Raw genomic sequence first — 27,236 nt, forward strand, 5'->3', positions numbered from 1 at the left:
AAATAACATAGCCATTGTGCAGGTCCAAGTGTCACAAATCTAACCACCATTGCTAATGTTTCCTAGTCTGTAACTCAATTCTTAGTTATTACAAGACCGGTCAGCAGTGAAGCTCCGCGCAATAATATCTCGCACTTTTCGATCGTACTCCCACTTATTCTCAATAAACATACGTGCTGCTTCACGATTGGCTGGTGAATATGGGCTTGGGTCACAGAGCATTGACTACAATGGGAAGGAAATGCATGATGTTACTAGACAATAAAAATATATCAACATACTCAACTAATTCTTAGATATTGTTAAGCTTATGGGGCATTTCAGATGTAGGTATTACACTAAAAAGGTTTCTTTCTAGTTAATCAATTTATCAATTTCAATTTATTAATTATGCCAAAGACAATAATCACTGTTAGATATTAAAACAAGCTGGCTCACTTGAATTGTGGTAAGAATAGCAGCAACATCATAAACTGGAGTCCACGTACTCTCAATAATACCCAAGTATATGCGCCCATCTTCATAAAATGGTCAGTAAGAAATGACAAAATAAGAGCAAAATAAACCACCTACCTACTACATAAAAAATATAAATGTTGCATCAAATTGCATTGCATATTTTATAATGAGTTGGTGTCTTGGTGAACTTTTGTTAACAGCTTGGTAACAAAAAACCAGTTTGCATGCCATCAAGTAAAGGGAGCCCAATTTAACATATACACTAATTTTGAATATTAAAGTATAAAAATATATCATACACCAAAATATGATATAGAGAACTTACTGTTTGGATGAAACATTTTAGAAATAAATTGTATCGAAGGTGTCTTATATGAATAATCTTCTGAAAACTTCAGTGTCAACTCGAACAAACTTGAAAGTGCCCGTTACACATTGTCAGCTAATATAATGATACTTTCATATCATATATAGCAACTATATCAATACACATTGTCTAGAATTCTGGATGGCGGCACCATAGGTCATTCATATTTGAATGTTGAATGATTCAGCATATAGCATATAGCAACGCTGAACCATTCAAATAAGATGTAAAAAAAACACACCCTAATTTTAATATACAAATGATATCAGTAACTCGCATACCTCCATGCCAAGGAGTGAAATCAGGACTGCAATGCAAATGTATAAACTAATCAATTAGTAACAGAAACATATAATGATCATGATCATATCATTAAAATTAAAGTATTTAATCACACTTGAGTTTTACCTACCCAATTATTATAGGATTAATGTGCAAGGTACAACATATAACTATATGGCCAACATCATTTGAGCCTTCGGGGTCACACACATATACACCGAGACGTCAAATAAAAAATATATATAAGATATATATATACTACTCAAGTAACAAAATAGTAAATCGAAATTAATTCATTTACTATTCATATGAATAGTAAATGAATCGAAATTAATTAATTTACTATTCACATAAAAGCGACATGATAGAAATTATTAATTATAAGTTACATAACATACTCCTGAAGTATTTGAAAAATACGACTTTATGATACGTAATTTGAATTCACGGGTTCTTTTAAAAGGTTCACGGGCGAAATATTAAAATAAAATATCTATATATATTGTTCCATATTACGGAGTAATTAATCTCTCATTCTTCTTTCGATGAACTAAAAATTTTGATTTCATAATATTAACCAAAGGTTGATTAATATTACTTGGGTTTGGACTAGCATCCATTGACGGTCGTTTGAAGTGTAGTGTGGACTATCCAAAGAGACGGTCATACTTTTGATCGTAAGTTTCTCTCCGTCTCATCAATTTTTCAAGAAAGGTATATCGTTAACTCCTGTTTTGTTTTATATTCATGACAATTATTATGATGTAACTGGATCATTGTGAAAGATTAATCATGTGCATGTTTCATTAAATAAGTGAAAATTTAATCTTGTTAAATTTTTGTTCATAAAATAATAAAAGATTATTATTTTAACTATCCGCTGCGTTAATCTGTTTTGACTATAAGTACACATGATTATCCATCAGTGGTATCCGAGCCGTTTTTACACCATCTTAATTGTCGTGTGACTATTCTTTAGATTTAGCTTTGTGGTATATTGGTGAAAGTTGAAACCTTTTTGGTTTTTAAAGTCAACTCGGTTGATCTAGACTTAACCTCATGACGCACAAATATGATTGAAAGAATATCACTATTTTAAATTGTAGATTTAATTGTTATGACTTGAATATTTATTATAATTGTTGATTGTTTTATTTCATGGTTATACACATGCATTGTAACCATGGACAAGCCATATTTAAGTTTTTATAATGTAGTTATTAAAATTGTGATTGCACACATAGCCCATAATGCCCCGACCTATGTATGATTTTTGTGATTGTTGATTACGACAATATTATGTCATGTTGATTATTTATTAGAAAGGCCATTTTGAAGCCAAAGTTGTATTATATTTATTTTTCATTTTCATAGTATTGTATTTAAGTTTATTATAAATTGTAAAAGTATTAGATTAGTTGTATGTTTCAATTTTAAATAAATGTAACAAGATGAAGATTGAAGATAAAATACAACATGCTTTTGGCTTAGAAGATGGCGAACAGGTCAAGTAGACAACGATGGTGTTTGTCAAGTTTTCACTTAATTCTTGAATCAAGTGGGAGCTACGATATTACCCTTAGTTTGACCTCTTGATCCCATGTCGGCTCATGAGATCAAGCATAGGATTTTTGGGCTAGGATATGTGTGTGTGATGCATGGTAGGGTTGTGTTTTATTTTTCCACATTTATATTTAATTGTTGATTATAATATATGCTAAATGTTTTTGATGAAAACATCAAATAAAACTAGTAACGAGTTTCAAAGGTTAAAATTGATGATTTTAAAAAGTTAACTCTAACGAGTTTAAAGTTAAATATTTTTTTTGAAACTCGAATAATATATATGAGCGACATCTTTTAAAAATGTTTTAAAATGATACACAATGTGTATTTGTTATTTTTTTATATAAAATAAAATAACAAACTAGACGCATAAACACGATCGACATATATAAAATTGGTTAAAATAATTTTTTAACAAATAGTGTAGTGAATCTTGTGTGCATGCATTATTTGTTAACACAAACATTTTCAAAATACCCGTCAAATTTAAGTCATGCCATCCAATGAGCTTGCAAACACTCCTCATTATTTTTTGATTACGGTGAGACCTAATCGAATTATAGCCACGAGGTGGATTTTTAGTTACGAGTGAGACTAGGCTGAATTTCCACTGTTTTTAAATTGGACGACTTAATCGTATTCACGGTGAGACCTGAGTTCGAGGCAAGGATGGGACAAACATGCCAATAGATAATAGTGGTTTGCTAGACTGCACATATCTCAAGGTCCCATAAAGATCTAAGAGTAGCACATGTGATGCAATTGGTACTCGCTACCTACCAGTAGACTCTATAACTGCTAGCTGATCAACAGATGTAGTTATGGAACCTCTATGTGGATCTTAGGCTTTCATAAATTAATTGTTTTTAAATATATTAAAACTTGGGTAATTAATTTATTAAAGTATTATATCGAAAATACTAAAATTGAACCTTGTTCTTTTGTAGATGTCAAACAATCAAAACGTAAACCAAAACACCCTCCGTTCTTTGTTGGAGAAGGAGAAACTCAATGGTTCAAACTTCCTCGATTGGTACCGCTACCTGAGAATTGTTCTCAAATATGAAGGGAAGTTGAACAAAATTGAAGAACCCTTACCCGAAGCTCCTCCTGAGACAGCTACTGCTGCTCAAAAGAATGCTTATCAAAAGTTGTTTGATGAGCAAGAGAAGATAGCTTTAATCATGCTTGCTAGTGTGACTTCTGACCTCCAAAAGGAAATGGAAGATCGTACAGCATATGATATGATGACTGAGCTGAAAAATATGTTTCAAAAACAGGCAAGTCAAGAGTTATATGAAACTTATAAGCTTCTTCAAACATGCAAAATGGAGGAGGGTCAATCAGTGAGCTCTCATGTCTTGAAAATGAAAAGCTACATTGACCGATTGGAAAAACTTGGAACTACCTTGCCGCCTAACTTGGCTGTGAACACGGTTTTGGTTTCACTGCCAAAATCGTATCACCAATTTGTAATGAATTACAATATGCAAGGTTGGAAGAAATCTCTGGCAGAGGTGCACTCGATGCTCAAAACTGCTGAACGGGATATTCCATATAAGGTTTCCAATCCAGGTGTCCTGATGATTAGGGATGGTAAGGTGAGAAAGAATAAGCCAAAAACTTGGGGAAAAGGAAAAGGCAAGTCAATTGCTAAGAAAAAGATTCCACCACCTCCCAAGAAAGAAAACCCAGCAAAAGACGCTGAATGTTTTCACTGTGGAAAAGTTGACCACTGGAGGAGGAACTGTCCTTCCTACCTATCTGAGTTGAGAAAAGGCAAAGCTGGCCAGACCAGCAAATCAGGTATATTTCATATACAGTTATATACTTTTTCTAGTGATTCCTGGATTTTTGATACTGGTTATGGTACTCACATCTGTAACAATATGCAGGGAATGAGAAGAAGTAAGAGACTAAAGAACAACACACTAGACTTAAGAGTGGGGAATGGGGCTCGAGCTGCTGTCGAAGCTATTGGCACCTATGCACTTACTCTACCTAGTGGTCTTATTGTTTTGTTGGAAAAATGTCATTATACTCCTAGTATTACGAGCAATGTAATTTCAGTTTCTCTTTTGAAAGATGTTGGTTTTGAACTTACTTTTACACACCTTGGTATTTCAGTTTCTAAGAATAATGTATTTTATTTTAATGCTATTCCACGTGATGGTATTTTTGAAATTGATATGCATGGTGTGATTTCAAATAATAATTCTGTATATACCTGTACTGCCAAACGAGTCAAGAAAGACTTGAATAATTGATAGTTAAAGCTAAGGGGTATAAAATACTATTAAATTTTACAAGGAAATACTATTAAACACGATACATTTTTACACAAGATATTTATTTATTTATAGAATGGATATACTTAAACCTTGCTACAACACTTATAGGCAGTGTACCTAATCGTACAGTAGTGTAGTTTTTAGTAAGTCCGGTTCGTTCCACAGAGAATCTTTTTAAACAAAGCTTAACGCTATATTAGTTTACTTTTATAAAAATACAAATATATATATAAGTAATATTATTATTATAAAGGGGGGTTTTTACCGTTTAATGACCGGTTTGTCGATTTTAAAACTTTAGTCACAGTTAAAACCAATTAAAAATAAATACAAGACTTAAATTAAAGCGTAAAGTAAATAACGATAATGAAATTGCGAATAATAAAAATGCGATAAAATAAACTTGCGATAATTAAAAAGTACGATAATTAAAAGTGCAATTAAATACAATAATAATAAAAATGTGATAATTAGAAGTGCAATTAAATATAAAATAAAGGAAATTAAATATGAAATAAAAGAATTATGCTTATTTAAACTTCCGTAATCATGATGTTTGACGTGTTGATTTTAGTTTTATGCCCATGGGTTAATTGTCCTTTGTCCTGGATTATTTAATATGTCCATACGGATTTTGTCCATAATAGTCCATCAGTCATAAATATAAAGTGCGAGTGTCCTCGTCAAATTATTCTTATTCCTGAAGTCAAATATTCCAACTAATTGGGGATTCGAATTGTAACAAGGTTTTAATACTTTGTTTAATGAATACACCAGGTTATCGACTGCGTGTAAACCAAGGTTTTACTACTTTGTTAACAATTACACCAATTACCCTTGAATGTAATTCACCCCTATTTCAACAAGTCTATTAACTATTAATCCAGTTCCGTATCTGGTAAAATGAATAATTATTGGTATTTATAGATATCCCGCCCACCGTACCCAGTAAAGCGTATGTGGTTATATATAAATATGTCGAATTATAAGTTTGTATATTAAATTAACAAGGTATTGTTTAGTTAATATAAAATCCATTAATAGCCCATAGTCTAATTTCCACAAGTATCGTTCTTTTATCCAAACCCCAATTATGGTACAAAGCCCAATTACCCAATTTTAGTAATTAGCCCAACATCATGATTACTTTGGATTAAATAAGCATAATAATAACTTAGCTACGAGACATTAAATTAAAAAGGTTGAACATAACTTACAATGATTAAAAATAGCGTAGCGTTACACGGACAGAATTTCGACTTATACCCTTACAACATTCGCTAACATACCCTTATTATTAAGATTAAAATTAAAATTAAAATTAAAATATAAATATAAATATAAATATATACGATATAGATAGAGAGATGGATATATGATGATTTTTTACGATTAGAATGCGCGAGCTTTATAGGGAGTTTCAGAAATTGGGGCTCCGCGACTCGCGGCCCTTTTGGCCTTCAAACTCCGCGAGTCGCGGAGATTGAAATTACAGCTCAGTCCCTTTTGGAGTCTTTCTTGCCGACGGTTTTAAATATTAATATAATATATATATAATTTTTAAGAATTATTTATATATTATATTATATTTATGTGCATAGTTGACTTGTAATTTTTAGTCCGTTGCGTCGAGCGTTGAGAGTTGACTCTGGTCCCGGTTCCGGATTTTCGAACGTCCTTGCGTACAATTTAATATCTTGTACTTTGCGTTTTGAATCTTGTACTCTTGTAATTTTGAGACGTTTCTTATCAATAATTGGAACCTCTTTGATTGTATTTTGTACTTTTGAGCTTTTTGGTCGTTTGCGTCTTCAATTCGTCGAATCTGTCTTTTGTCTTCACCTTTTATTATTTAAACGAATATCACTTGTAAATAGAACAATTGCAACTAAAAGCTTGTCTTTCTTGAGGAATAATGCTATGAAATATATGTTCGTTTTTAGCATTATCAAATATTCCCACACTTGAGCGTTGCTTGTCCTCAAGCAATATCGTCTTGAAATACTAGAATCACTTCTTTATTCTTCACACTTTGTACATCAGTGATTTCTATACGGCGGTATAAACAATGGTAGTAACGATATGGTTTGCAGTCCCACATGACTATAAAAATTTAGATCCATTAAGGAAATTAGATCTTTATGAAAACATTTGATCCTTTGAAAATTAAATCTAGTTTTTACCCTAGATAAGTTTTCCGGAATAACCCTTTACCGGTGTTTGCAAAATATTTTTGTAGGTTTGGTGGGTTTCAGATTTGAAAATTTTAGCTCAAAATTTATGGTTTTGTGTCACCCACTTGCTAACCTTGTATTTGGAAAGCAACACGTCCAGTTTACGTGTCCCGTATATTACCTTTCGGTAAACTACCGTCCGGTTGTAAAGGAAAGCATTGAACAAGCAACTGTTAAGGCAATGTCTAATGACATGCATTTGATTATGGTCTATAACGTGTCAGACGCAATTACTATCCTTGGTAGGAGCAATAGTAAAGCTTACCCTTATGATTTTTCGGTCTGGCACAAGGTCCTGTCTTTGACCACTATGCAACCACCGTTCTTACCGTTGACACCCGATTTAGTTCAGGTGACCTAATGAATTCCAGGTGAATTACTAGGATTTTACGTTCAATGGTAATGAACGCATTGAAAATAGGGTTTTCAGAAAACAAATCGGTTTGTAATTTTGATCAAAATATTTTCTCGTTCAAGCTCGAGTTTAGATATCATTGAATTCCATGAGTTTGTAATTCTCAATATTTAAGGTCAATCTCAAGGATTGAGTAATATCAGGCTTAAAAGCTGATTTTTGATCTTTTAAGGAGATTATCCTTTCTGGGGATCTGATTCATTAGTCTTATCCAGCTAATTTGCATGGTGCCCCCCATTTTACGAGATAAATCCTTCTCATGGTTAGGATAAATCTGACCACTTGGCGACCCTGTTTAATGCTGAGGTCCGTGGATTTCCTGCTGATTTTAGTGATGACTTTTCTAGATTTTTCGTCAACCTACAGCTGGTCTGGACGACAACTTCATGACCTAAATCAAGAAGCGCGTTTCTTTTTCGGAAGACTTTACTTCCTTTTAATGATGGAATTGATTCATCGTGTAGATCCATCTTTCTTACAGTAAATCAGGTTAAACTTTTTAGTTTAGTCCAAAGCAAAAGTATTTTCAGTTATTTGTTACAGATATATGTGACATATGTTTAAGATAACTTGGTAAATTTTCCCACACTTGGCTTTTATTTTCCTTTTTATCGTCCTCCATTCCATTTTAAATGAATTTTAACATTTTGGTTTGTTTCTCAATTTATGTCCTTTTTTGAGGTAACAATAATTTCGGTGTTAAAACCTAGTTTTATTGTTCATAAATATGTATAAACATGATTTTGAGTTCATTTAATTGAAAATTTTTAAAAATTTTACTAGAATTGGGTAGTCAGTATATAAGACTAGGGCTGTTCTTTATTATCAGAGAGCACTAGATTCTAATACAACTACTGCTTTACTAGTATTTTTAATGGTAACCAAGTGTATAAAGTAAAAAATTTTAAAATCTGAAAGAATTTAACCCCTTCCCACACTTAAGATCTTGCAATGCCCTCATTTGCAAGAAATCAGTAACAATTTAAATTATTGAGGGTGATTTGTGTGAAATTGATTAAATTTTACCAAAGTTTCCAAACATATTGGCGTTTGTTTGCTGAATGATAAATGGTGCACATCATTTGTTCATTCCGTCTTGTTGTTATTTCACATATATTTTGCATCTTGTCGTCAAAATTAGTTGCTTTTGCTGAACTTAATGCCAGTCTTTGAAAATGCGTTGTTTTACCCTGTTGTGTACATAAGATAAACTGCAAACATATATACATATTTTTGAAGTTTGGTATATTACCCCACATTCAAAAATTATTAAAATCTAAGAATAAAAGTTAGAAAATTATAAAAACTATTACAATATTAACATAAGTATTAAATGTATTAACATTACAAATTACAAAATAAATAAAACTAAGTAGACTAGGGATGATACTGGTACTAATAGGGGTTCCAAGCATAACCATAGGTGCTATAGAATGCTTCGGCAGGGTTATACGTAGGATACGGTGGTTGCATCTCTATAGACCAGGGAGGGAATATGGGTTTTGGTGTAGGAATATAGTTTCTACCTATGTGTTGGCAATGAGCTATGATTTGGTTCTGATGAACTTGCCAATCTTCAAATGCTCTCTGTCTAGCATTTTCGTATTCCTGTGAAGCTATAAACCTTTACATTTCTTGCATCTCATTTCCCCCTCCTACATTACCTTGCTGTTGGTTTCTCTCAACCTGTGGATGTCTACCATGGTATTGTACTGCGGCGTTATTTCGCCTCTTCAAAACTTTCGCACCATGGTATACATTTAAACCTATAGTATCGCGGGGTTCTGGTTCTTCGACTAATAATCCCCCCCGACTTATATCCACACCGAGATATTCAGCAATCAAAGTAATAAAAATACCGCCTCCTATTATGCTATGCGGTCTCATCCCCCTAACCATAGCTGATAAATAGTAACCCACACAATACGGTATACTTACAGCGCTTTGTGGGTCTCGAATACACATATGGTAAAACAAATCCTGTTCATTTACCTTTTCCTTGTTCTTACCTCTTTGTGTAATTTAATTAGCTAAAAACCTATGAATCACTCTTAATTCAGCTCTATCTATATCCAAATAAGAGTAATTTCCCCCTTTGAATCGGTGATGGCTTGTCATTTGACTCCATACACCGTGTGTATCAAAATTTTCATCTATCTTTCTACCATTTAGTATCAACCCTCTACAATCGGCAGATGCTAACTCCTCAGGCGTATATATACGTAAAGCCTGAGCCATGTCTAGTAAAGACATGTGGCGCATCGAACCTCCTAACAAAAATCTAATAAAAGATCGATCGGTTAAACTAGCTACCCGATCATTTAATTCTATACTACATAACAATTCTTCACACCATACTTTATATACAGGTCTACGCATGGTGAATAAACGTACCCAGTCATTAAAAGTAGAATTACCATACCTCTGTACAAGTAATTCCCTAATTGGCCCGGCCAATTCTACAGCTTCTAAGGGTCCCCATTCTATGACCCTAGGTACCTCAACAACTTTGGAATGAAGAGTATGCAAACCCCTTTGATATTTTGGATAATCAATCCAAAGTCTGTCAAATCTCAGGTTCGGGTGCAACTCTTCCAAGTGCATATCAGAAAATGTCATGACTGGATGAGGTATATCCTGCTTGTAGTAGTTATCCACCTCCTGTTGTTCCACATTCTCAGCAGGAGCATTGCAGGCTTGGGATGAAGATTCACCCCTTTCAGTCTGCAAAACACATCAAACACAATTTTTGTGCATCCAAATATGCATTAGTGTCAGCAAAATCATCAATCAAAATAATTACAATGACATGATCAATTTATATCAAACTTAAGCTCATTTTCACATTTTTATCAAATCTACACTTTTTCAAATAAGCATATACGAAAATGTTCGCCAAGTTCATAAGCATTCAACTCAAATAACATGTCAAAATAATCATTACTAGCAATTAAACAAGTTTTAAATGGCATTATCTCTCAAAAATCAAGTTCATGAATTTTAGACTTGAAAAAGTCCACTTTAATTCTCAAAATCATGTTTAGGCTCAAAGTTTGGATCATTTAACTACCTAAACATGTTACACTACTTAATTTAGCAACAATTCATGACAAAAATCGGCCATAACCTGTTTATATCAAAAAGCCCCAAATTTGCTCAAGAACACAAACCCTAGATTACTCAAAATTTGAAGTTTAAGGCTTCTAATCATGTTAAACAGCATCAATCTAGGTTATACAAGCATAATAAATAAACAATTTAAGCATAATTACACTAAAAGGCATCAAAATCAAATTGGGAAAAAAATTGCTCAAGAACACTAATTTCGGATTAAATGGTGTTTAGGTGTAGAAATTTACCGTTTTTCTTGAGTAATTCCTTGATAGCATCCTTCTCAACATGATTTTAGTAAAAGATTTGATGATTAACGGTTAAAAATTGTGATTTTGGGGTGTTTTCGCAGTTTTTTTTTGGCTGTTCTTTGCTGTGTTTTACTTGTGGTGTGTGGACTGAGCTGTTTAGCTCGATTTTATTTTTTCTGTATTTCGATCCTCCCGCGACTCGCGGCATTTAAGCCTTCAAACTCCGCGAGTCGCGGAGTTTTTTTTTTTTTTTTTTTTTTTTTTTAATCTTATACTAATTAAAATAATTAAGTAATTAATTTTAAAATTTTGTTTCCCTTGTTATTTAGGACGAGGTCGTTTCGGATCGATGTCCTAGTCCGTCCTTCGACAAAATTTTAAAATTTGTCTTTTTGTAGCGATTGTTTTAAAAGCTAAGATTTTTTGGGTTTTTTAATGTTTTTGGCATACTTTAATTCAATAAGATTAAAAATAATGATAATAAAAGTTCTCGTCTCTCCCTCGGGTAAAGCAATTTCGGTTCAAAGACCTAGTCTTCAACTTACGACGAATTTTAAAAATCATATTTTTAACTTAATGAGATAAAGTAAATTTTTGTTTTTTAAATTCACACAATTTAAATATAAAATTCAAAATTAATATTAAAAATTCGCACCAAACTTACAATTTAAAATGCATAAAATTAAAAATTCATATTTTAAAAATTAAAAATTCACACCAAACTTAATTTAAAAATTTATATTATAAATTCACACCAAACTTATATTAATTTTTCAAATATTTACAATTTTAAATATATTGTTTTTACAAAGTTTACAATATTAATTTAAGATTTATATATTAATTTTAAAAACATGGTAAAGATAAAATTAAAAATCTTTTTGGCTTTTTATCCCACTTTAATCAATCAAATATTATCAAAAATATGACATCGGTGGGAGAGGAAAATAAAGCACTCCTTATAAGAGTGTGGATACCTCTTCTGGTAAGACGCGTTTAAAGCCGTGCGGGTAGGTGCGATCCGGGGCAAGTTGGCCTGTCGGTGATCGGCCAGTGGCCCAGAGCGGACAGTATCATACCAGTTGTGCTGCGCACTCTGTGATGACGCGTTTTGAGGGTGTTTACCCGAGAAGCAAATCCGTGAGGTTGAAGTGCGATCCGGGGTTGTACTCGTGCGCGGGTAGCCCGTCGGTGATCGGCTTGTGTCCAAAGCGGACAATATCATACTACGGGCTGATGGTGATGTTACTTATGGTATCAGAGCTGGGGCCCGCATCGATGTGCACTGCGGGGACGCAGTGTCCCGAAGGGGGGGAGAGTTGTAACAGACTCGTCCCACATCGGTGGGAGAGGAAAACAAAGCACTCCTTATAAGGGTGTGGATACCTCTTCTGGTAAGACGCGTTTAAAGCCGTGCGGGTAGGTGCGATCCGGGGCAAGTTGGCCTGTCGGTGATCGGCCTGTGGCCCAGAGCGGACAGTATCATACCAGTTGTGCTGCGCACTCTGTGATGACGCGTTTTGAGGGTGTTTACCCGAGAAGCAAATCCGTGAGGTTGAAGTGCGATCCGGGGTTGTGCTCGTGCGCGGGTAGCCCGTCGGTGATCGGCTTGTGTCCAAAGCGGACAATATCATACTACGGGCTGATGGTGATGTTACTATATGCGCCCCTCTTTTCGGTAAAGTAATTTCGGTTCCAAAACCTAATTTAACTCATGACGAATTTTTGAAATATTTTGGGTTGATTGATTAAAGATATTTATACCTTAAGAATAAACGTTAAATTTCGCAGTGATGTAATAAATTTTTGAATGATATCAATAATTTCGGTCGCCAAACCTAATTTTATTCAATACCAATTTAATACTTTATAGCGAACAAATTAGCGTTTATTATCAAAAGGTTAAAAATAAAAAAAATAAAATAAAAACTGTACAGACATACCTGTGAAATAGATTTCTTAGTTATATGATCTATCCCATTCATAAGATAGTCGGTTTAATTGGTTTTCCATGGCTACATAGGCGTAACCTCGAGCATTCAGTGTCTTTTCTTCTAAACATATGAACGGTCCGTCTCTGCATAAAGTAACAAATTCGGTATTTGAATAGGTTTGATTATTTGAACATTTACCTCCATGTGACCATTTTCCGCATTTGTGACATCTTTCTAGGTGTCGTACTCTTCTTTTTGCTGCGGATTTTGATTTTCCTTTACCAAATTGTAACTTATTATCTTCGCATCTGGATTCTTTTCTAACTCCGTCCATTCTTTCTCTGATTACTGATACTATTTCACTCGGTAGTGTGTCATTATTAAGTTTAGTGATCAAAGCGTGTAGCATTAGACCATGGTTTAGTTCACAGGCAGTCTTCATTTTGTAAAAACCTAAAAAAAATAAAAATTCAGAATGGGGGGAGAAGACTAGTTCTTTAGGGTCTGCTAGGGAAAGACCATTCGGGTTCCATTTTCGAGAATTACACGAAAACAGACAATCTAACTCTAACAGAAATACATATTATCCTTTAAAGACTTGATTCTCCCCACACTTAGTTAGCTGTGGTGTCGAAATTGTGATTAACTTCGTTGTCGACTTCCATCGGACCATGTATGTAATGTTTAACTCTGTGACCATTAACTTTAAATTCAATCGCATTTGAATTTATTAATTCTATCGTTCCGTATGGGAAAACTCTTTTGACTATGAATGGTCCAGACCATCTTGATTTCAATTTTTCAGGAAATAGCTTGAATCGTGAATTGAAAAGAAGAACTCTGTCTCCTTCTTTAAATTCTTTTGAACTTCTGATTCTTTTATCATGCCATTTCTTCGTTCTTTCTTTATAGATTAACGAATTTTCGTATGCTTCATGTCTTAATTCTTCTAATTCGTTTAGTTGACTTAATCGTAGACGTCCAGCTTCCTGTAATTCAAGATTACATGTCTTCAAAGCCCAAAATGCTTTGTGTTCAATTTCTACTGGAAGATGACATGCTTTTCCATAAACAAGTCTAAAAGGTGTGGTTCCAATTGGAGTTTTGTAGGCTGTTCTAAAAGCCCAGAGTGCATCCTCCAATTTAATGGACCATTCCTTCGGATTTGATCCTACGGTTTTCTCTAGAATACGTTTTAAAGCTCGGTTGGTATTTTCAACTTGTTCACTTGTTTGTGGATGATATGCGGTGGAGATTTTATGAGTTACTCCATATCTTTTAAGAACTTTCTCAAGTTGATTATTACAGAAATGGGTACCCCGATCACTTATTAAAGCTTTCGGTGTTCCAAACCTTGCAAAAAGACGTTTTAAAAAGTTGACTACAACTCGTGCATCGTTAGTTGGGAGAGCTTGTGCTTCCGCCCATTTAGATACATAATCAATGGCTACGAGTATATATAGATTATTATGAGATTTTGGAAATGGACCCATAAAGTCAATACCCCAAATGTCAAATACTTCACATACTTGGATAACATTTTGTGGCATTTCATCACGTTGACTTATTTTTCCGGCCCTTTGACAAGCATCACAGGATTTGCAAAGAAGGTGTGCGTCTTTGTAAATTGTAGGCCAATAGAATCCAGCATCATAAACTTTTCTTGCTGTTAGTTGAGGCCCATAATGCCCTCCTGTTGGTCCTGTGTGACAATGGTTTAATATTTTACTAGCTTCATATCCAAATACACATCGGCGTATTATTCCATCGGGACAACTTTTAAACAGATGTGGATCTTCCCAAAAATAGTGTTTTATATCACTGAAGAATTTCTTTCGTTTTTGGTACGATAATCCTTTTTCAAGGAATCCACAAACTAAGTAGTTTGCATAGTCTGCAAACCATGGAATTTCTTTATAATATATCTTCAATAGATATTCATCAGGAAAGTTGTCTTGTATGGCCGATTCATTTAGAACTTCTAATTCAGGATTTTCAAGACGAGAAAGATGATCAGCGGCGAGATTTTATGCTCCTCTTTTATCTCGGATTTCAATATCAAACTCTTGTAAGAGTAAGATCCAACGGATTAATCTTGGTTTAGCATCTTGTTTTGAAAATAGGTATCTAAGAGCAGAATGGTCGGTATAGACCACCGTTTTTGCTAGAACGAGATATGATCGAAATTTGTCAAAAGCAAAGACAATAGCAAGGAGTTCTTTTTCAGTAGTTGTATAGTTCGTTTGTGCTCCTTGTAACGTCTTACTAGCATAATATATAGGTTGAAATCGTTTTTCAATCCTTTGTCCTAAAACGGCTCCCATTGCAAAATCACTTGCATCACACATTAGTTCAAATGGTAGATTCCAATTTGGTGTTATCATGATCGGCGCATTAGTGAGTTTTTCTTTAAGAATATTAAAAGATTTGATACACTCATCTGAAAAGATGAATGGAGCATCCTTTTCTAGGAGTTTATTCATAGGAGTGGCAATTTTAGAAAAATATTTTATGAAACGTCGGTAAAAACCGGCATGCCCTAGAAAACTCCTAACTCCTCTAACATTGGTGGGATGTGGAAGTTTAGCAATTACATCTACTTTAGCTCTATCCACTTCAATTCCTTCTTTTGAAATTTTATGTCCAAGAACGATGCCTTCTTTAACCATGAAATGGCATTTCTCCCAATTAAGTACTAGATTTGATTGTTCGCATCTAATAAGCATTCGTTTCAGATTAACTAGACATGATTCAAATGTATCACCGAAGACTGAAAAGTCATCCATGAAAACTTCCATGCATTCTTCTATCATGTCATGAAAAATCGCCATCATACACCTTTGAAAGGTTGCAGGGGCATTGCAAAGTCCAAATGGCATGCGTTTGTAAGCAAAAGTACCATAAGGGCACGTGAATGTGGTTTTCTCTTGGTCCTCGGGTGCTATTGGAATTTGAAAATATCCGGAAAATCCATCTAGAAAACAATAGTAACTATTTCCGGCTAATCTTTCCAACATTTGATCTATGAAAGGTAAGGGAAAGTGATCTTTTCTGGTGGCGTTATTTAATTTTCTATAATCAATACACACACGCCATCCTGTTACAGTTCTAGTAGGAATAAGCTCATTTTTCTCATTTGTAATGACAGTCATGCCACCCTTCTTAGGCACGCATTGAACTGGGCTTACCCATGGACTATCAGAAATTGGATAAATTAAACCTGCATCTAGCAGTTTAATAATCTCTTTCTTAACTACATCTTGCATATTAGGATTTAGTCTTCGTTGGCGTTGCACATACGTTTTATGACCTTCTTCCATAAGGATTTTATGTGTGCAATACGAAGGACTTATTCCTTTAATATCATGAATCTTCCATGCAATGGCTGGTTTATGAGCTTTCAACACAGAAATGAGTTGTGATTTCTCATTTTCAGTAAGAGAAGACGATATTATTACAGGTAATTTAGATTCACCATGTAAATAAGCGTATTCCAAATGGTTTGGAAGTGGCTTTAACTCTAATTTCGGAGGTTCTTCTATCGATGATTTATATCGATATCTGTCTTTTTCTTTTAGCATTTGAATTTCTTCTGTTGTTGGTTCATATCCATTAGCTATAAGTGTAGCTAACATTTCAGCTTCATCAATTGGTTCATTACCTTCTCCTAAAGAACATTCTCCTGTTCCTTGTAATTCTGGAAATTCTTCTAATAATTCTGCATGTGCATCTATAGTTTGAATATAATAACATGTATCATCTGCAGATTGTGGTTGTTGCATTGCTCTATCAACTGAAAAGGTAACACTCTCATCCTCTATACTTAGGGTCAGTTTCTTACCGAACATGTCTATCATTGCTTTAGCCGTGTTTAAGAATGGTCTTCCTAATATGAGAGGAACTTGAGAATCTTCTTCCATGTCCAAAACAACAAAATCTACTGGAAATACTAAAGTACCAACTTTAACTAGCATGTTCTCCATTATCCCTCTAGGATATTTTATTGATCTATCGGCTAGTTGTATGCTTATTCTGGTTGGTTTTAATTCTCCAAGGTCTAGTTTAGCGTATAGTGAATACGGCATTAGATTTATACTAGCACCTAAGTCTGTCAATGCTTCTATTGAACTAAGACTACCCAGAAAACATGGAATTGTGAAACTTCCTGGATTAGATAGTTTTTCTGGTATCTTATTTAACAGCACTGCTGAACAATTATTATTCATAGTAACAGCCGAGAGTTCTTCCATTTTCTTTCTATTTGAGATTAGATCTTTCAAGAATTTAGCATATCTAGGCATTCCTGAAATCACATCAATGAAAGGAAGATTTACATTTATCTGTTTAAACATATCCAAGAATTTGGATTGCTCGGCTTCAAGTTTCTCTTTCTTCATTTTACTCGGGTAAGGAAGTGGTGGTTGATATGGTTTAACATAAGGTTTATCCTTAATTGTATTATCTTCATTAACCTTTTCAACTACCGGTTCTTTTTCCTTATCTTGATTATGTTGTGGTTCTTGTGGAGTAGGAATAGCTTCATCAGAAGTTACAGGTATTTCAGGAGGTTTAAGTGTTGTACCACTTCTTGTGGTAATGGCTTTAGCTGTTTCATTTCGGGGATTAGCATTTGTATCACTAGGTAGACTTCCCGGTTTTCTTTCACCTATTAACCTTGCTAGGTTACTTACTTCTTGTTCCAGATTTTGAATAGAAGCTTGTTGATTTCTAAATGCTTGAGCATTTTGTTCATTGGTTTGTTTTTGAGATGTGAAAAATTGCGTTTGAGTTTCAACTAGCTTCGTCATCATATCTTCTAAATTCGGCTTTTTATCATCGGTTTGTTGTGGTGGTTTGTTTTGAAAATTAGGTCTTTGCTGATTGTAAGTATTATTGGATACTTGTTGATTGCTAGGACCTTGTTGGTTGTTGTATGGAATATTTCTGTTATAATTCTGGTTTTGATTGTAAATCGGTCTTGGCGGTTGATAATTATTCTGATAATTATTTCCAGGCCTTTGGTTTATGTATGAAATATTCTCTCTTTGTTCCATTGTTAATTCAATACTAAGACAATCTTTTGTCAAATGTGGTCCTCCACACTGCTCACAACTAATTCGTATTGAGTGAATATCTTTAGTCATCTTTTCCATTCGTCTCTCCACAGCATCTATCTTTGCGGAAATAGAATCTAAGTCATGGCTAGAATCGGCTCTAGCTGCTTTAGATGATCTAACGATATCTTTTTCTTGGTGCCACTCATGTGAGTGGGAAGCAGTGTTATCAATAATTTTGTAAGCATCAGTTTTGGTTTTCTTCATAATAGAACCACCAGCTGCTATATCTATGTCTTTCCTTGTAGTGATGTCGCATCCTTGGTAGAATATTTGTACTATTTGACAGGTGTCTAAACCATGTTGCGGACATCCTCTTAACAACTTTCCATATCTTGTCCACGCCTCATATAGAGTTTCATTCGGCTTCTGTGTAAACGTAACAATTTCTGCTTGAAGTCTTACGGCTTTAGATGCCGGAAAGAATTGTTTAAGAAATTTTTCAACTAAAACGTCCCATGTATCGATCGCCCCTTCAGGTAACGATTCCAACCAATCTTTGGCTTCTCCCTTTAAAGTCCAGGGAAATAACATGAGATATATCTGTTCATCCTCCACTTCTCGGATTTTAAATAGTGTGCAGATCCTATTAAAGGTACGTAAATGTTCATTTGGATCTTCCTTCGGCGCACCACTAAATTGGCATTGATTAGTCACCATGTGTAGAATTTGTCCTTTGATTTCATAATCTGGCGCATTAATGTCTGGATGAGTAATTGCGTGACCTTGGCCAGTGCGTTTAGCTCTCATTCGGTCTTCCATACTTAAAGGTTCCAGATTCTCCATAATTGAATTTGTTGAATCGGAATCACTAGAGGATTCTGATTTAATGGTTCGTTCCTCAACAATCTCTGTTTGAATGATTGGTGGTTCCGGAGGAAAGTTTAGTGGTTCAGGATCTACGAATCGTTCCTGAATATTCTCCGAATTCTCAATTGTGAGGTCGGGTTCAAAAAATGGATTATCGGAAATTTGAACTGGAGTACTTGGTCGACTGGATGACGATTCTAAAGAAAAATCAACGGTGGTAATATTTGCTAAATGTCTTGATCTAGTTACAGGTGGTGAACGTACAAAAGGTGGTGAACGTCTTGCTTGGTGCATTCACTGAATATCCTATTAGTTTTTAAAAGGAAAGAAAAATTATAATAAGTTATCCAATCAATAGACTTTTCTGATTTTGCCCACGTTTCGAATAGCCAAAAGATGCAGCAGAGGGGCATGATTCGTTTGGTCTCAATATAATTGAGGACTGTTTGGCTCCAATAACCCGGTCCACGTACAAATTCAACTATTACTACGAACCAGAAAATTTTGATGTTTATCAATTTAACCACTTAAAATAAATTTTCGTAATTTTAAGAAATTTAGATAAGAAGTAGAATAAAAATCTATATCCTAAAAACTAGAATAGCGAGAAATAAGAAAGAAAAAGAGTTCGTCGGAAAAAGGTCGAAAAATAAAAGGTGACGGAAAAATAAAAGAAACTTATAAAACTTAAAAATACTTGACTAACCTAACCTTATTACTACAACTAACTTAAAATTATAATCGCAAATTGAGATTACTAATTGGAATGATAATTAATACATAGGTAAAAGTCGTCTAAAATATTAAAGCTTACAGGAAAAACTAAATCCCAAATGGAAATATCTTAAAAAGAAACTAAAATCTAAAAACTGCGTCGCAAAATTCTAAAGCACTTAAATCTTAGTCTAAAGAAAAAGCACTTAAGGAATTCTACGGCAAAACCTAAAAATCTAGAAGTAAAAATAACTATGGCAAAGACTATGAATTAAAACTAAATATGAGCGAAAAATACAAAAGTTACGCTAAAACGATTAAAAAGGGATAAAATATAAAAATATACTAAAAGTTGTAAAAAGCACAATTTTTATAAAAATATTATTTTTATATTATTTTATAAAAGTATTAATTTAAATATATAAATAAAACTAATTAAAACTTAATATAACTAAATGATTAAAATTAAATATTAATTTAATTAAAACCTAAATCTTAATTAATTAATAATAATAATTATTACTCCGTATTAATTGCAGTTAGGGTTTCTGGCAGGCGTGTCAGAAAAAGCTCCGCGAGTTGCGGTATTCAATGCAGCAAACCCCGCGAGTCGCGGGGTTCCAAAAATCAACTCAGGTACGTTTTTTTATTCGATGTTTTTTTTTTTTTATGTTTTCTAATTTTCTGTTTTTATATAAATAAAAGATATTTAAATAAAACTTATACTAAAATAAAAATAAAGAAACTTATAAAACTTTTAACAAACTCTTAAAAATATATAAATTTTTGTTTTTCTTTTTATATTTTTGAATATTTAAAACGTACTTTTATAAAAACGAATTTTAATAAAAGTAAAATAAAAATCTTTTTTTTTATGTAGCGTTGCGCTTTCGGCTTTTAAGAGGTCCCCGGTAGCGGCGCCAAAAATACTTGATAGTTAAAGCTAAGGGGTATAAAATACTATTAAATTTTACAAGGAAATACTATTAAACACGATACGTTTTTACACAAGATATTTATTTATTTATAGAATGGATATACTTAAACCTTGCTACAACACTTATAGGCAGTGTACCTAATCGTACAGTAGTGTAGTTTTTAGTAAGTCCGGTTCGTTCCACAGAGAATCTTTTTAAACAAAGCTTAACGCTATATTAGTTTACTTTTATAAAAATACAAATATATATATAAGTAATATTATTATTATAAAGGGGGGTTTTTACCGTTTAATGACCGGTTTGTCGATTTTAAAACTTTAGTCACAGTTAAAACCAATTAAAAATAAATACAAGACTTAAATTAAAGCGTAAAGTAAATAACGATAATGAAATTGCGAATAATAAAAATGCGATAAAATAAACTTGCGATAATTAAAAAGTACGATAATTAAAAGTGCAATTAAATACAATAATAATAAAAATGCGATAATTAGAAGTGCAATTAAATATAAAATAAAGGAAATTAAATATGAAATAAAAGAATTATGCTTATTTAAACTTCCGTAATCATGATGTTTGACGTGTTGATTTTAGTTTTATGCCCATGGGTTAATTGTCCTTTGTCTTGGATTATTTAATATGTCCATACGGATTTTGTCCATAATAGTTCATCAGTCATAAATATAAAGTGCGAGTGTCCTCGTCAAATTATTCTTATTCCCGAAGTCAAATATTCCAACTAATTGGGGATTAGAATTGTAACAAGGTTTTAATACTTTGTTTAATGAATACACCAGGTTATCGACTGCGTGTAAACCAAGGTTTTACTACTTTGTTAACAATTACACCAATTACCCTTGAATGTAATTCACCCCTATTTCAACATGTCTATTAACTATTAATCCAGTTCCGTATCCGGTAAAATGAATAATTATTGGTATTTATAGATATCCCGCCCACCGTACCCAGTAAAGCGTATGTGGTTATATATAAATATGTCGAATTATAAGTTTGTATATTAAATTAACAAGGTATTGTTTAGTTAATATAAAACCCATTAATAGCCCATAGTCTAATTTTCACAAGTGTCGTTCTTTTATCCAAACCCCAATTATGGTATAAAGCCCAATTACCCAATTTTAGCAATTAGCCCAACATCATGATTACTTTGGATTAAATAAGCATAATAATAACTTAGCTACGAGATATTAAATTAAAAAGGTTGAACATAACTTACAATGATTAAAAATAGCGTAGCGTTACACGGACAGAATTTCGACTTATACCCTTACAACATTCGCTAACATACCCTTATTATTAAGATTAAAATTAAAATTAAAATATAAATATAAATATATACGATATAGATAGAGAGATGGATATATGATGATTTTTTACGATCAGAATGCGCGAGCTTTATAGGGAGTTTCAGAAATTGGGGCTCCGCGACTCGCGGCCCTTTTGGCCTTCAAACTCCGCGAGTCGCGGAGATTGAAATTACAGCTCAGTCCCTTTTGGAGTCTTTCTTGCCGACGATTTTAAATATTAATATAATATATATATAATTTTTAAGAATTATTTATATATTATATTATATTTATGTGCATAGTTGACTTGTAATTTTTAGTCCGTTGCGTCGAGCGTTGAGAGTTGACTCTGGTCCCGGTTCCAGATTTTCGAACGTCCTTGCGTACAATTTAATATCGTGTACTTTGCGTTTTGAATCTTGTACTCTTGTAATTTCGAGACGTTTCTTATCAATAATTGGAACCTCTTTGATTGTATTTTGTACTTTTGAGCTTTTTGGTCGTTTGCGTCTTCAATTCGTCGAATCTGTCTTTTGTCTTCACCTTTTATTATTTAAACGAATATCACTTGTAAATAGAACAATTGCAACTAAAAGCTTGTCTTTCTTGATGAATAATGCTATGAAATATATGTTCGTTTTTAGCATTATCAATAATACCTATCTATGGCATTGTCGTCTTGGTCATATAAACAAACAACGCATTTCAAAACTCCAATCTGATGGGCTTTTGGAATCAACTGGCTCTGAGTCATTTGATGTATGCTAGTCATGTTTATGTGGAAAGATGACAAAGGCTCCTTTCTCCGGTTTAGGTGAAAGAGCTAACGATCTTTTAGGACTAATACATACTGATGTATGTGGCCCTTTTGGAACTATGTCTAGAAATGGTGAATCATACTTCGTTACATTTACTGATGATTATAGTAGATATGGTTATGTTTACTTGCTGAAACATAAACATGAAGTTTTTGAAACATTCAAAATCTTTCAAAATGAAGTAGAGAATCAACTTGGAAAGACCATTGAAGCCCTTCGCTCTGATCGGGGAGGGGAATATATGAGTCAAGAGTTTTTGGACCACCTGAAGAATTGTGGGATTGTCTCACAGTTTACTCCACCTTACACACCACAGCACAATGGTGTGTCAGAACTGAGGAATCGAACTTTACTTGATATGGTTCGATCTATGATGAGTCTAACTACTCTACCAATGTCTTTTTGGGGTTATGCATTAGAGTCTGCTGCACGCATACTCAATATGGTTCCAACCAAGAAGGTAGAAAAGACACCATATGAGTTATGGTATGGAAAGAGTCCTAAGTTGTCTTATTTGAAAGTCTGGGGTTGTGAAGCGTATGTGAAACGTGACACTTCAAACAAGTTAGAACCCAGAGGTATCAAATGTCACTTTGTGGGATACCCAAAGGAAACAATGGGTTACTACTTTTACTACCAAGCTGAAAACAAAGTGTTTACTGCTCGGTTTGCTGAATTCTTTGAAAGAGATCTTCTCTTACAAGAAGTCAGTGGGAGTAAAGTAGATCTTGAAGAAATTCAAGAATCACAAAGTAACATACCTTCTGAAGGCACTAGCCAACCGCACGTTGAAGCTGAACACACTGTTGGTGAGCCAGAACGTGTTGCACCTATACTTCGTAGATCTAGTAGAACTCTTCATCAACCTGAGAGGTTAAATCTTCTGATTAATTCAAATGAACCTCATCTAGAGGATTATGATGAACCCTCTAGCTATGGTGAAGCCATGTCAGATCCACAATCTGACAAATGGGGAGTTGCTATGAAGGCAGAGATGCAGTCCATGAAAGATAATCAAGTATGGGACTTGATTGATCTTCCACCCAATTGCAAGACAGTGGGGTGTAAATGGGTCTTTAAGAAGAAGGCTGACATGGACGGTAATGTAAATACTTTTAAGGCTCGGTTGGTGGTAAAAGGTTATACTCAAACTCAAGGAATTGATTATGAGGAAACTTTTTCACCTGTCGCGAGCATTAAATCAATTAGGATACTTATTGCCATAGCTGCTTTTCATGATTACGAAATATGGCAAATGGATGTCAAAACCGCTTTCCTAAATGGCGACCTAATCAGGACGTATATATGGTTCAGCCGGAAGGGTTTGTGAATCCTAAGCATCCTACTAAAGTATGCAAGCTTCTAAAATCCATTTATGGATTAAAGCAAGCATCCAGGAGCTGGAATCTTAAGTTTGATCAGAAAATCAAAGAGTTTGGTTTTTCTCAAAACCAAGATGAGCCTCGTGTTTACATTAGAGCTAGTGGGAGCAAAGTTATCTTCTTGATCTTGTATGTTGATGACATACTACTTATTGGAAATGACATTCCAACTATGCAAGATGTCAAATCTTGGCTTGGAAAATGTTTTGCCATGAAAGACCTTGGAGAAGTTAAGTATATTCTAGGAATCAGGATCTATAGAAATAGATCCAAAAGGCTTATTGGTTTGAGTCAAAGTACATACATTGATAAAATCTTGCGAAGATTTAACATGCAAAACTCCAAGCGCGGAGCATTGCCCATGCAAAAGGGCATAACCTTGAGCAAGTCTCAAAGTCCGATCACACCTGATGAGATAAGATGAATGAAATGTGTTCCGTATGCTTCGGCTATAGGTTCCATTATGTATGACATGTTATGTACTAGACCTGATGTCTCGTTAGCTTTGAGTTTGACGAGTCGTTATCAACAGAATCCAGGTGAAGAACATTGGATTGCTGTTAAGAGCATTCTTAAATATTTGCGGAGAACTAAAGATATGTTCTTGGTTTACGGTGGTTTGGGAGAAGAGTTGAGTATTAGATGTTATACAGATGCTAGTTTCCAAACTGATCGAAATGATTCTCGATCCCAGTCAGGGTATGTCTTTTTCATGAATGGTGGAGCAGTTGATTGGAGAAGCTCAAAGTAGAGCACAGTTGCACAGTCTACAACGGAAGCAGAATACATTGCTACCTCAGAAGCTGCTCAAGAAGCTGTCTGGATTAGGAAGTTTATTGCTGAACTCGGAGTAGTTCCCAGCATTGAATCCCCTATGGAAATGTACTGTGATAATTCAAGTGCTATTATACTTGCAAAAGAATCACGTGTACGTAAAGGTAGCAGACACATTCTTCGAAAGTTTGACTACATTCAAGAAGTCGTTGAGAGGAATGATATTAGTATTCTTAAGATTCATACAGATGATAATGTGGCTGACCCGTTCACGAAGCCCATGACACACAACAAGCATGATGATCATGCTAGTAGTATTGGACTTCGTTATGCTGCTGATCTTTTTAATTTGTAATTTAGTATTTGAATATTTTTGGAACATTAAGCAGTTTTATCTTAATGAATTGATATATAGTTGGTATGATCAGTTTCATTTATATCACTGTGTTCTATATTAGCATGTTTAATCCATGAATAATTGTTGATTATTCCAAATCTCTATAATCGGTTATGTTATGGGAATAACATGAATTAAGATTAATATGAAGTTTTGGTTATATTTATTGATGATAAATAGTTAATTTGTTGAGACCAAAATTCATATGTATTCATTGATGATGAATGTTGGAATGACCCATCCGAGATGTCACTACATGGATCATTGTCAGTAGTGAATCTTTTAGTGATTATGTCTTTATGTCATTAGACTTGAGATGCACGCCAGTTTTGATGTGTGGAACATTGTACTTTGATATGGTTAAACACTGTCCTGAATAAGGCTGTTATAAATGCCATTATTGGGTATAATATAAAGCTCGTGATAAACACGTGTATGCAATATAGGATTTGTTCCTCTAAAATGTTTGGAGTTAGATACCTTTTGAGCTCCTCGATGAATGAATAAGATATTTGTGTGGCCGCACCCAAATGTAATTAAGATGATACTTAATTAGTTTGGTGATCTAATTCAGTTCTAAGATCGAGAAACAAAATTGTTAAACAAATGAGAATGACCGATGATCTATATCTCAAGTTTAACTAAAGTATCTGAAACAAAAGGACGAATGACATTTAAAACTTACCATAAACAGTTTCGAGAAACTACCCTCACATGAATTTGGGGACAATGACGTGTTGCTAGACGCTTACCATTGTTTGTATAGTTACTTGGTGTTGTGCCATGCACAAGTGGGAGTCTGTAGGATTAATGTGCAAGGTACAACATATAACTATATGGCCAACATCATTTGAGCTTTCGGAGTCACACACATATACACCGAGACGTCAAATAATATATATATATATATATATATATATATATATATATATATATATATATATATATATATATACATATATACATACTACTCAAGTAACAAAATAGTAAATCGAAATTAATTCATTTACTATTCATATGAATAGTAAATGAATCGAAATTAATTAATTTACTATTCACATGAAAGCGACATGATAGAAATTATTAATTATAAGTTACATAACATACCCCTGGAGTATTTGAAAAATACGACTTTATGATACGTAATTTGAATTCACGGATTCTTTTAAAAGGTTCACGGGCGAAATATTAAAATAAAATATCTATATATATTGTACCATATTACGGAGTAATTAATCTCTCATTCTTCTTTCGATGAACTAAAAATTTTGATTTCATAATATTAACCAAAGGTTGATTAATATTACTTGGGTTTGGACTAGCATCCATTGACGGTCGTTTGAAGTGTAGTGTGGACTATCCAAAGAGACGGTCATACTTTTGATCGTAAGTTTCTCTCCGTCTCATCAATTTTTCAAGAAAGGTATATCGTTAACTCCTGTTTTGTTTTATATTCATGACAATTATTATGATGTAACTGGATCATTGGGAAAGATTAATCATGTGCATGTTTCATTAAATAAGTGAAAATTTAATCTTGTTAAATTTTGTTCATAAAATAATAAAAGATTATTATTTTAACTATCCGCTGCATTAATCTGTTTTGACTAAAAGTACACATGATTATCCATCAATTATAACAACATTCCATAGCATGAGATTATTATCACAAGGTCCACCAGTGATTCCACCAGGTGGATCATACTGCAACGTCTCAAAATCCCTAATTAATCTCGTCCGTGCACTCGTCGACATCCACGTCACCTACTATTGACACTTCAACGAGAATCAATATAACAGTTATTTATATTCATATACACCTCAGAGTTACAGCACATAATAAAAAGAGATAACGTTATATATGAACCATATATCTTTATGGTTATGGTTATGGTTAGATAAATCACAAAGCATAAGAAGCGATATTTAACCTAAAATCAAATAATGTGATGAGATATTAGTCGATTCTAGGGTTAGTTCCGTTTCAAAGTAGAGTAATAATTATGATTATTAAATAGAAAATTATAAACGATTGATATATTACGTTGCCTGTAATGTTAAGCTGACGGAAA

General features: G+C 33.7%; 1 protein-coding gene across 1 annotated transcript; it reads right to left on the bottom strand.

The window, feature by feature from the left end:
* Nucleotides 1-81: 81 nt before the first annotated feature.
* Nucleotides 82-26,919, bottom strand: LOC139859153 (ubiquitin-conjugating enzyme E2 2-like). The gene is made up of 6 exons (XM_071847955.1): nucleotides 26,809-26,919; nucleotides 19,522-19,535; nucleotides 1,100-1,133; nucleotides 785-863; nucleotides 439-527; nucleotides 82-225 (listed from the first exon to the last, which is right to left on the bottom strand). Exons 1-6 carry the CDS (start codon nucleotides 26,917-26,919, stop codon nucleotides 82-84), a joined length of 471 nt encoding a protein of 156 aa, XP_071704056.1.
* Between the last annotated feature and the right edge of the window lie 317 nt (nucleotides 26,920-27,236).

Source organism: Rutidosis leptorrhynchoides, chromosome 7 (assembly GCF_046630445.1).
Source record: "Rutidosis leptorrhynchoides isolate AG116_Rl617_1_P2 chromosome 7, CSIRO_AGI_Rlap_v1, whole genome shotgun sequence".
NCBI lineage: Eukaryota > Viridiplantae > Streptophyta > Magnoliopsida > Asterales > Asteraceae > Rutidosis > Rutidosis leptorrhynchoides.

Excerpts from the sequence above, each read along its gene's own strand:
- LOC139859153 (XM_071847955.1), bottom strand. The coding sequence starts at position 26,919 with ATGTCGACGAGTGCACGGACGAGATTAATTAGGGATTTTGAGACGTTG. Across the intron at positions 864-1,099 it reads CTTGGCATGGAGGTATGCGA|TTGACACTGAAGTTTTCAGA; the intron begins GTTACTGATATC and ends AGTTTGTTCGAG. Across the intron at positions 226-438 it reads CTATTCTTACCACAATTCAA|TCAATGCTCTGTGACCCAAG; the intron begins GTGAGCCAGCTT and ends TTCCCATTGTAG.